The sequence below is a fragment of the Rhea pennata genome, chromosome 9 (assembly GCF_028389875.1).
Source record: "Rhea pennata isolate bPtePen1 chromosome 9, bPtePen1.pri, whole genome shotgun sequence".
Classification (NCBI taxonomy): Eukaryota; Metazoa; Chordata; class Aves; order Rheiformes; family Rheidae; genus Rhea; species Rhea pennata.
The window spans coordinates 13,324,962-13,337,151 of record NC_084671.1 but is presented as its reverse complement, the minus strand read 5'-3'; the positions used below and the strand labels follow the sequence as shown (position 1 = coordinate 13,337,151).

General features: G+C 44.3%; 1 protein-coding gene across 2 annotated transcripts in view; it reads left to right on the top strand.

Moving 5' to 3' along the window:
* The window catches only part of P3H2 (prolyl 3-hydroxylase 2), a 54,870-nt gene that overhangs the window by 26,654 nt on the left and 16,026 nt on the right, over positions 1–12,190 (top strand). For both annotated transcript variants that reach the window (XM_062582606.1, XM_062582605.1), the window contains exons 2-4: positions 7,487–7,633; positions 8,889–9,078; positions 12,025–12,156. In XM_062582606.1, the coding sequence (XP_062438590.1) occupies positions 7,532–7,633; positions 8,889–9,078; positions 12,025–12,156 (424 nt within the window). In that variant the 5' untranslated portion in view covers positions 7,487–7,531. The remainder of the gene's footprint in view (positions 1–7,486; positions 7,634–8,888; positions 9,079–12,024; positions 12,157–12,190) is intronic.

The window sequence follows — 12,190 nt, the reverse complement described above, 5'->3', positions numbered from 1 at the left end:
GCATGTTCCAGTGTGTTGCTTAGGGGGGCAGAGACAGGCGGCGTTCATTTCCTGAGCATGGCAGGCCGGTGACGTTATGGGTACAAAGTAGGTTTCCAGGTATAGAGTGTATTGGCTGGTGTGCAGCTTGACCAATACCAGAATGAGAATGAACTGTGAATGGACTGTTAATGTTATATTAGATGTTTTGTCATCTCACCCACGAAAGTGCCATAAAGGATTTTCTTAGCTGCAGTCAGTGAATCAGCATTGACTGTGTAGCGATGTTCTAAATCTCGGTGGTGCTCTCTCAACGTCCTTTTGGCAGCCTGTGTTTAGTCCTTTCTAACACTTCAGTTAAAACAGTCTTCCTAATCCAAGTCATTATTACATCCTGGTCCCACTGAAGTCCACACCAACATCCTCCCTAATTGTAATGGAGCTGAGACTTTCCAACTTGCTGAAACTCTTTAGTCTAAAGTTTTCTTTGTTGAAAAATTATTTTCCCGTTTTCCTTTGAAATGCAACACTTCTAAGATTTGAACTCGAAAAAAATAATTTTCAGCGTCAAAATGCAGAAATATTTAAAAATTATTTTCCCCTTCTTCACTCAGCTCTATCCATTGTCATGATAAGATCAAAATAGAGTATTTTAGGGGTATCTCTAGATGATGATGTTCTCATTTTGTGTGACCTTTTGTCTGAAAGGTACAGGGTTTGCTGGAACATCTCTAAAGCTTTGTACCAATCTTGTTCTAACAGCATGAGTAGTGGACCTTAGAGCAATGTAGTTCTACAGTTGTCATTTCTTTCTTCCTGTTTTTCATTCAGTGATTGTTGTTACAATAAGTGCTTCACATGATATTTTGAGAGCCCTTCAAAGATCAAAAACCCCTTGCATTACAGGCTTGCATGTGCTTATAATCCCCAAGTTGCCTGCCATCTAAATAAATAAAATGGATACCCAGCAGGAGAATGATTATTATTATTCATTTAAAATAATAGAAAATCAGGCACAGAGAAAGCAAAGCGATTTTTCCAGTGGCCACACAATGAGATTGTGACAGGGCCAGGAACTGAGTCCAGGTGTCCTGCGTCCCAGCCCAGACCTTAATACACCAAAATATCCTTCTCCTCCTTGTGAATTCTGAGCTTTTTGGCGGAAGGTCCTCCAAAGTGTTTCATAATTAATGTCAGTGCTGGTTTCTAAATGTGTCTTACCAGTTAGGAATTTGCTTTTATATACTCATGCATACTGAAAAGCTCCCCAAGATTTAGCAGCAGTTGGCTTTTTTTGTCACTTTAATGTTTCTAAGGCAAACATGGGACACGATGAATTGGGAAGTGTTGATTTGAAATGTTCTGCTTATCAAAACCTAAAGGTCATCTCTGCTGTGAAGAGCCAGGTTCAGGACTAGACACAGCTTGAATCTGTTTTTTAGGATGGGAAAGGAATTTTCTATTGTGTCTAGAAATCAGACTCTGCTTATCTCATAGCGGCAGTTTTTATCCAGGAAGGGCTAAGTTAGGACCTGTGGCAGGTTTTAACAGCCTTCCAGAAAGGAGCTGGAACCAAAGAAAAAAAGAATATATCCCACAACAACCTGTTTCAGTTTGCAGCTCAAAGGACCAATTCCCTTGCTGAGATATGTGTGATACCTTTTAAGCTCACATGGCAGGACACTGCCAGAAAAGAAATCTGTAGTGATCAGGTGAAAGAGTGCAGCCCTCCCAAGCAGCTCATGCTGGCTTAATAACGTTCTTCTGGATCAGATCAGCAGCTCACTTCTCTCTGGCAAAACTCATCTTGTTAGAACCTCTCTAATTAAAAGCTACAGTGGCAGTCTCACCTACTTTTAACATGACTTGAAAACTCCCATCATGATCAGTCCTTTATATTGTATCAGCTGCTACTCATTTGAGATGAGCTTTTCCAGGATGAGATTCTAAACAAGAATATTCCCCCCCCCCTTTTTTTTGTAACTTCTACACTGAAGTGTTTTTTGGAGGGGAGTGGAGGGTTATTTCACACAAAATGCAGTGTGTTGTCCTAGTTCAAATTTTTTTTCTGTCATTTTGCTTGGATGTTAGGAAGCCACGGGGTTGTTCTGGAGGATGATATCCTTAGGAAAACTCTCCTAGGTTGAGGCAACTTAGAAGACATTGAGAAATAACAATTTATAGATTACCAAAGGCTCATTGTTATGGCATTTGGACTGCTGATGTGTCTGCCTGTCCTGAGCCAGTTCTGGACTCTCCTAACTCCTCCCTGACACCAGTTGCGCCACATTAAAAACAAAAAACACCTTTAAGACAACCAAGGAGTCTGTGACTGGGTCTGCAGGATACAGGCAGGACATCCTGGCAGCAGTGTGAGAAGTACCTGGCTTTGGGATGGAGAAGTCCTAGGGACCCTCAGGTAGTGGCAAATCTGTTAGCTTAAATGCAGATCTATGCCTTGGCTTTGGCCTGATTCTGCTGCAAATCTACATTAAAAGAACATTCTTAACAATAGAAAGTCAAGGAATCAAGAATTACAGCTTTAAAGAAATCCGGAGTTAGCTCTTTTGAATTTGGTTCTTGACTTTGCTTCAGTCCCCAGTGCAACATTGGGGAAATCACCCAACTTGCCTGTTAAACAGAAGAAACAGAATGGCCATTTGGAAACACCAAAGAACTGAAATGAATCTTGTTTCTTTCAGTAAAAGCTGGATTTCCTACATAAGCTGTTGATACAGAGCTAACCCTGAAAATATTCTGAGGTTTGCACAAGGAGATTTTTTTTGCAGATGTATGGGCATTGCAGTGCAATGGTGCTTTGTTCAAAGGCTAGATCTGAATACTGGACTGAGATGCCATCTGACAGGAGCTTTCATCTTCCTTTCAGAGGTATTCACACATGCTCTCTCAGCTGGTTCTGTCCTGGGTCTTCTGGGAACTGGAAAAGCAATTTTGGCTGTGCTAAAACAATAGAACAAGAGCAGTGGTTTAAGAGCGCTTTAGCCTGCTCACAACTTTGTAGCTTCTGATCAATGACAGAGATATCAGTGAGTTTCACAAACAAATCACACATCCATCAGAGGGCAGGATTGACTCCTCGATTCACTCAGAGTTCCAACTGTCGGCTGAAGCAGTTTGTGAATCCAAGAGGAAAAAAAAAAAAAAAAAAAACTTCCACTTGAAAACTTCCAGCCATGGCCTGCAAGTAGTTTTTTCTCCCACGCTCGTATCTCCAGCTGCCAGGCTGTCCCCGTGGCACTGACGAATGTCTGCTTCTGTGTCTCTTTGGCTGGGCAGTGTGAATTTTGGAGTTGCTCCAGGCACGGCATTTGGGAAACACGCTGTGTTTGTGGCTTTGTCACCAATTCCCTATGCCTAAACATAGTGGTTGAAGATCTCAGCAGTGCTGAGCATCTCTAGCTCCCACTGACTTAAGCACAGTTGAGGGCACCTAGCATCTCTGGTCATGCAGATGTTGAGCAAAACACTGCCAGACATATTCTGGGAAGGTAAAAACTCATTTTCTGGACAGTGAGGACAAGGGAGAGTGGCAGAAGCCAGCAAATATTTTCATTGAGCTCTGCTTTTCCAATCAGATATGGCTTTCCAAAGGGCTTTGCAGTACAGAAGCCTGAATCATTAGTGTACCAGGTTTCCTTCTTCCAGTAATGGTTTGTACAGCCTAACTCAGCTGTGGCACAAGTCTGGCCCCTTTGCAGATGGTTTGGCTTTCCCTCCCACAGCCCTTTACGTGTCTGGGTACCTGCTTTCAAAGCTGTAGGTGGAGAGGAAGGAAGAGATTTCTGCTTGTAGATCACTGTGATGGGTTCCCTTCTGACAGTGTGGGGGGCCTTATGAAGAGACAAATACTTGCTTTTGAGGCAGATGCTACTTCTAAATATTGAGCTCAACATCTCCATGTCACAGTGAGCAAAAGGAGAGTGTGACAGGCAGCGCTTGTTTAATATGAAAGTGCCAGTTTCACAGATCACCTGGTACATTTGGGTGTCTGCTTCCTTTCAATGTCTCCCTGTCAAAACCACTCAGACATCCCAGAACAGCTCAGCCAGTAATTTCTGACAGCCATGATGGAGCATTTATGTTTCCAGTTGCCACCAGTTTGACTCACTGTAACCCCCTTGTTTCATCCCCAGACTGTGTTTTCATTCATCCTAATCTAAACAGTCCCAGATCACAGATGAAAGTGCTGGGTGGTTCTTTAAGGGATTTGCTACATGCCTTGAAGTTTCGAGTGTGTCCTTGTATGCTCCGCAGAACACTTCCCCCTTCACTTGCCTTTCAGCTGGCTTCCCCCGTTGGAGTCTTCTTTGTACTTTTGGTAATGTAAAAACTGTTTTCAGCAGTTTACTGCACTTTCTACTTCCACCTTGTTTTGACCAAAAGCCAAAGGAAACCTGCTACAGTAATTTTTTAATATTTGCCACTTGGAAATGTTGTTTGAGAGTGGAGATTCAAGCAGCACCGGCTGTTTCCTTCGCAGCCAAAATATGTTCCCTCTGAGACATTAAAGAATGTTACCTTGCAATAATAATATGTGTCTTCACACTGTATTTTCCCAAGTCTTGCCAAGCTGTATGTACAGTATGAAAGGAGGCATCATTCTGCCAGTTAAACAGTTGGGATATTTTATTAATTCTGGTAGACAGCTCCTACTTCTGAATAGGAAGAGATAGAGTTTACCCTTAGCATTTTATAACTAAGCTTCTGCAAGCCTTGTACATGAAATTGCCATGAGAACGTATGGAGGAGCATTCCTCAAAGAGAAGGCACCAAGATTTTGCACAGATCTCAGTCTGAGTTGGTTCAGGAGAGGTTTATATGTTATTAGATACAATTTTTAGTTTTTAAGATGGTTGCAAACCCTTCTGCAGAGGATTATACTAACCAGACGACCTGCTGACAAGTTGGGTACTCAGACAATTGACAGAGGAACCAAATGTGAAGATCAATCACATTTCAGAGATGAAACCAGTGATATATGCTTGACTGGTAAACAGTGTCGATATGTACCCTCTTAGCCCCTAAGAAATGCAAAGTATTGTCACTTAGCTTGATTCTCTTCCACTGAAACTGCAGTGAAAGACAGTTCATGTGAACTCACTGAAAGAGCTTTTGTTTCTCTCAGCTTGGCTGAAAGGCAATACTGTATTAAGCCGTGGAAATCAATGCTCATTAAGTACATCCAAGTCTTGACACAGGACTTGCAACTGAGCCTTAATATGCAGCACAGCCAACAGCCTAAACACAATCACAGCTACTGGCAGATTTTTACCATAACACTTGTTCTGGGTGGGCAGTTTGAAGGACCTTTGTGCGCTGCTTCTCTCAGCCTGCGCCACGACCTGCAGCAGAGAGATGGCTGAGCTCTGTGTGCCATCAGGCAGGCCCAAAGTGAACAGGACAGCATGGTTCATCAACAGGCCACTTTGCCGGCTGAGCAGCATGTGGCTCATGGTCAGGGCCTGCTAGCACTCCTGCCTCTGCTGTCCCATGTGCAGCTCCATTCTTTGTGCTGTCAGGGCTCCAGAGATGCCACAGTCATATCCTAGGGAAGAGCAGGCGCTCCTGAGCACCATGGAGCTTCCATGGCTGGAAGGCTTGGCCAAGTGACAGAGCTGCTCTCATGTCTGTGTGCCGCTGTCCGCATGTGATCAGAGCCTCCTTCTTCAAGCTGAGCAGAGGAAAGAAAAGGAAAGGAAGGGACATTCTGGGGCAGCCAGGGTACTGTACACCAGAAAGCTTTCCTTACAGATGCCTCAGGAGTGAGGCTTTGGCCTGCAGACCCCTGGGCATCCTCTGTTGGTATTCACCTGCTGTATTCCCCTTCTGGGGGCTGGAGGCAGAGACTATCCTTCTGCCCTGTGGTATTCCCTTGGCATGGCACTGATGAACTGGAATTGATTGTGGTAAAGGTTTTGCTGTGTTGTGGCTTGTGGCTAAAACCACAAGCCTGACACAGACTTGCAGGGCTGGAAGGAGAATGGACAGCCATGGCCTCATCTAGAGTGCATCTCCTCCCTACTCCAGGCCTAGGATGAAAGGGCATTGAATTCGTCCTTCTCTGCAGGTCTCTTTGCAGCTCACTTTCACTTTGCTGGTGGGATTGTCCAATGGGTACTTGGGAGCCTAGCGTGAAGATCTCAAGCAGGATTTCTGCAAGTGAACTGCCTTGCAGTGACTGCAGTGTAGCGCAGATGCCCCTGAGCTGCTTGGCCCCAGTGCTTCTGGCAGAGTCTAGCTGCTGTGGCTGGAGCTCTGTGCAGGTTTTGCTAACAAGGGGAACACTTGGACACTTGACCTTCTTAAGGCCTGTGCGATTGTAGCTACCATTAGCCTCATCCTGGCTAACAAGCATAGGAGAGCCTGCTCAGCTTGCAGGTGTATCTCCAGGGCCTTGCTCTGCATATTGGTGTTACTTGGTTGTGGTGGCTTTCTTCTAGGAGCAAGTGCGTTAGCCATGGAAATGGCCTCTGACCCTGCTCCGTCATGCAGATATTTTATCAGAACATCTCTCCTGTTTCCTGCACTCCTAGCCACTACAGTGGATGTGTTTAGGACTAGCATTTCTGTTTGTTTAAGAGGCTTTCTCCAGGGTAAAACTAATGCCTGGTATCAGTTACACACCTATAAATGCAAACTAACTTGATCTACCAAGATAAACTCCATTTTATACCTTTGCCTGTACAGGCAAAGTCTGACCCTTTGCAACTGTATACAGCTGAGATTAGTAAATGGTCCCAAATCCCCTATACAAACAAAATAGAGATAACTTAGCCTGGACATAGTATAGCCTCCAAGGCTACAAGAGAAAACAGTCTCAGCAACTGCTTTCTCCTCCTCTCTCTCTCTGATATCTCATGAGGTCACCTTTCTACCAGGGATTGTGTGGAGAGTTGGATTAGCCAAGCTCAGAGGATGTGCAGCTGGAGAAGAGTCTGGCCTGTCACCAATAGACCAAATCACAGAGAGGTGAAGTGACTTGCCTGGTACTAGGAAACTCCAGCCCTCCCAGCTTCCCTTGCACTGGGCTTTTCCTCTCAGTTCAGTCATTTTCCTCAGCCTCTACATTCAGGTTTTCCTTAGTTATCCCATCACTGCTCGGCCGTTTTTTTGCCACTGTAGTCTTCTCATTCCCTTCTGTACTTGCAGAATGGATGAAATGTCAGGCTCCCCTCAGTGTGTCTAACAACTGGAGTGCAGGCTCCAGATGTGCTGGGAATACCACGCTAGGCAGGTGCTTGAGGAATATTTTGGTATGGTTTTGCATTAGGACTATGTGCTTCTGCTTCATGTGATTGAAGATGACAGGGCAAAGAGGAAAACCAGAGGCCTGAAACAGTTGGTGAGCAGACAGCTGTCTAGGATAAGACAGGATGCAACATATCAGGGCTTTTTTTCGTTCAGTAGAAGTAGTAGGTACAGGATAAATGGTTGTATTCACTCCCCTTCATCACCAACTTAGCTCTTCTTTCTTGTTATGTTACAGTTGAACAAGCTGGAGGAGGCAGCAGATGCAGCTCACACTTTCTTCATGGCAAACCCTGAGCACATGGAAATACAGCAGGATATTGAGAATTACAAAACCACGGCAGGGAAGGTCAACTTGATTGACCGAGAGGCCAAACCGCACATGGTGAGTCTCAGCTAAAGAGGTGCCTGGGGTTAAGTGTCAGGTAGTCTGGAGAAAAGAGATTTAGGAGGCCAAAAAAGTGTCATCTGTGAATGGGGATGTTCCTGCCAAGGTCCATATTATAATACCGCAAAGCAAACTCTCCCTTTTAGGGAGAGCTCCTTTGAGCTATGTCAGCTTCTACTTTTTCAAGACATTCTGCTGTATATTTGATGACTATGTCCCTAGCTCATTCCCTGTGTTTGGGGTGCTCTTGATTCATCTGTGGCTGTGAACACCCACCAGTGGTCAGCTTTGATGGATGCTTAATTACCTTCATGTGCACTCACTGATAGATCTTGGCTCATGCATATTTCCTTTGTGCTGGATCTTCCCCCTGGGCAAGGTACATGCACGGGAGTGACTGTGCTGTTAAGGGTGCAAGGGTGACAAATGGGAGAGTGGCAGCTTTTTCCAGACCAAAGGGCTAGAACAAGGCTAATGAGGTCCTGGAAGCAAATGTCTTGTTCTCTTGAGTTTTCAAGACACAAATATTTCTCTTTTCATGGGCAAAGAGAGGCAGTAGCATGACACCAGATTACAAGCCGGGCCTCAAGCCCACCAAAGCCAATGAAGAGATTCTTCCCCCAGTAGTTCCTGTTGCAGAAGTTAATTGAACTGGCTTTTCTGTCTGATTTGCTGTGTGGGTGATATGAATTTAAATGCCAGGGCTATCCCTACTTCTAGTTTCACAAGGTATAAGGAAGCAAGAGTGACCATTTGGTGTAATGGAGGCATTCATGTGTGGACATTCTGAATCAGATCTGCCTGGGCCACGCACAGGCTTTTTCCTTGCTTTGCATGTTAGCTGATAGCCTCTCTCACTCCTCCTGTGTCATTGGCATGCTCAGGAGCCATTCAAAATTAGAAGCATTCCATGTAGTGTTTAGGTAGGAGGGTTAAAATTGGAGAGTAGTCTGTTTTTTTGTTTTTTTGGTTTTTTTTTTCCATATAGTGCATAACCCAGCAGTGGCATTGAGAATGCCCTAAGGACAGAGAAGTTCAAAGGAGCATTTAGGCAGGTTTATGAGGTTCCACTGCTGTACAGTTCCATCGATGCTTAAATGTCATTTGGTGCAGCTATTTATGTTTGTTAGTATCTGTCCTTGCCCACTTTTACTTTCTTTCAAAAAGCACCTGCTGTTGGCAGAGCACTCATACTATGGTCTGAGCAATGAGGGCTACTTAGACCCTTGTATTCTGCCTGCTTACTTTACAGGAAGACTACAGTGCTGGGGTAAGGCACTACGATAAGGAGGAGTACGAGCTGGCCATTGAGTTCTTGGAGCGTGCATTAAAAGAGTACTACTCTGAGGATGAGGAGTGCCAGATCATGTGTGAAGGGCCTCAGAGGTTTGAGGAGCATGAATACCTGGAATATAAGGCTGGCCTCTACGAAGCTATTGCAGGTGAGATCTTTTTGCATCTTAAGAGTTCTCACCCTTGGCCCTGCAATATTTTTAGTTACTGAGTTTGGGCCTTTGGCTCGATGTGGTCAATTGTCTTTCCTTGAATCACTGCTGTGAGTAACCTTGCAGCAGGCACTTGTAAAGCTGGAAAATGTAAATACACTGAACAGAGAATAGGGAAATAGAACATCTCATTTTGGTCCTTAACAGAAACTGGACTGGAGGAACTGGATTTCCAATTGTGTGGAACATTTGCAGCTTTCAGTAAGAGATGGAACTGTAGGTGCTTCAACATGAATTGCATAGTCTCTCTACACCTGTGCACCCCTGTGCACAGTCGCACATGCCTTGGTAGAACCTAGACATCACCAGGCCCTGTCTATAGTCTCTCTAATTTTCTGTGCATACCAAGAAAGCAGTAGAGTTCTATTGACCGTGCTCCAGGTGACCGGGAAAGTTGCCAGAAAGGCTGAGAACGTAGGCTTCCTCCCCATCCTAAAGGTTGGATTTATCATTTGTGGAGAGCCATCTAATTACAACCTTGACTGAAATCTCCAGAGAGAATTGAACATTGCTGTGGGATCTTCAGATTTGCAGGTATGGCTGTGTGGCTTTGAGCCAGGGGGGATTAAAACAATTCGTTTTCAGTAGAAATAAGATTACATTTAATTAGTGGTAAGGGAAAGAAGAGCAATAAATTATGTTTTATTTGGCAACAGAAATCTTATTTATCTGCCATTGGTCTTAGAGTTCCATCAAGCTCTTTAAGTTTTGCTTATTCTATGGAAAATACTTCACTCAAATGCAAATTGTTTTTCATTTTTGCATAATTGTGTTTGCAGGGAGACAAGAGGTCTAACTGAACCTAATAAGATAGGAAACCGCCAATACACAGAATGGGAAGGTGCCTTTGTTGGGTTTAATTACTTACTTACCATCTTTGGAGCAAAATGAGGGATTGTTTCTAGTATTTAGCCATGCAAAAAAATGTGAAAGTGCTCCAAGGGCTGACCTACAGACCGATTTTGGCACCAGTGTAACTGACAGGGACTCATGCATGGCTTTAAAACCATGATCAGGAAACCAAGGGCCAAATAAAGCCCTCTGAGAGAAGAGCCCTCAGTAGTGAAGAAAACCCACCTTTATTTCTTGCTGAAACCTGCTCGTCAAACAGGTTTTGATCTCCCGCCTCTCTGTGAATTGTTTCTGTGCTGTGCCAGTTGAGTGCAGCCCCGTGCTTCTGTTGTGGACAATGTGGAGTGCAGATTTGGTCACTGTGCAGAGGTTTCCTACCTGACCTGTCACACAGGAATGAGAGTGAGCCCAGTTGTCACTGCAAGGGCTGTGACTTAGCTTGACCACATATGTATGTCTAGGAGTAACAGCTTCAGCCCCCCAAGATCACGGAAAGAAACTGGGAAGTGAGGGCAGAAGGAGAGAAATAAGACACATAGCATCACTGTTTCCCTACAGGGAACTGAGAGTGGTTCATTACAGGATAATTTAAACCAGAGTTTGCTCCTGGGTCCACAGCTCTCAGCCCAGATGTTTTAGCAGGGAGTGGAAACTGTTAATACACTGAGAAAATAAAGTTTAAGTTTCCCCCAAACTTTTTCTCTTTTCAGTCTCAGGCTAGTTTAGTATGCTGCTACATGAGGTTGAAGTGCGCTCATCTTTCCCCCACAGAAAGGGGGCATTTCAGTGACTGATTCCCATATGTATATCCTCAGGACCTGACAGGACTGAGAAAAAGCCGTGCTTGTCTATGATGGATCATTTCAAGTCTAGAATGCATAAATTGGTTTAAGATATAGCAAAATTATTTATGTCCCTTTCCTTCACACTTTCCTTAGTGTCATATTCTGGATGTGTATGGTAAATCAGATGTCCACTCAGACTACCTGCTCAGAAAATAGGGACTGTTTTGAGTTTCCACTTGATCTCCATGCAGATTCCTCAGGCTGTTTTTTTGGCAGCTCTGAGAAATGTTTTGGTAGCCGAGCACATGTTTCTTTCAAGCCTGTGTTTGTTTCCTGAAGTCTTTAATGGTGTACAGAGACAGAGCAAGCAAAGTAGATTTGTAAGTACATTGCAGCAAAGGCTCCAAACTGGAATCAGATGTCAGCTTTGGCTTAGAAAACTCAGAGTTGATACAATGCCTATTGCATACTCCCTCCAGTTAGAAAGCTTGCTGATGGCAGATGTTTACCATGTGCTTTCATTATCCCAGGAGATTTGTCATCATCAAGAAGCAACAAGCATTGGGATTTTGCTGCCAACTTTTGCACCTTAGACCTTTCAAATTAGCCGTGCGTGTGTCCTGCTCGGCCGCGCTTGAATAACTGCACTAAACCCCCAGCCCTCTTACAATGCTCTGCCCTTGCAAGCTTTGTTGCTGCAGAAAGGAGAAGGTTCAAGATGAGTTGAAGGGAGATGATGTGGGATTACTTTTCATCTGACAGCCATCCTGTCTTCACACCTCTGCTTGCTGTGTGGGTTCCCTCATGTTTGGTGTGGCTTGTGGACTTAACAGCAAAATCCCACCGGCACATCTGGAAAGAGCAACAGTGTGTGTGAATGGTTTCGGCACTGAAGTAGCAGCTCCTAGAATAGAAAAAAGATGCTCAAACTCCCTCTACAGCTGACAAAAAGAAAAAGGCATTTCTGAAAGGGGTCAAAAATGCGACTGCCTTTCTCCATAGGCTTTCATAGAGAGTCCGAGTTATTTCTATAGGTGCTGTCAGTCGCCTGCTAGGCCAGAGCAGCAGAGTGATGGTCTCCCAGTCACACCCACAGACACTGGAATTTTCTTCTCCTCCACTTTGGTGCCACCACCCTTTTTGAGTTGCACGTCCTTCAGTCTGGGAAACCTAATCTCCCTCTGTCCTAATCTCATCACTATCACCATCCTTTCCAGTTCAGACTTTATTCCTCTTTTCCTTGCAGATCACTACATGCAAGTCCTGATGTGCAAACATGACTGTGTCCGAGAACTCGCCACACGTTCAGGACGTATTTCACCCATTGAAAATTTCCTTCCTCTACATTATGACTACTTGCAGTTTGCCTATTACAGAGGTAAAGTCTGTCTTTCTATTCTTTACAGAATAGA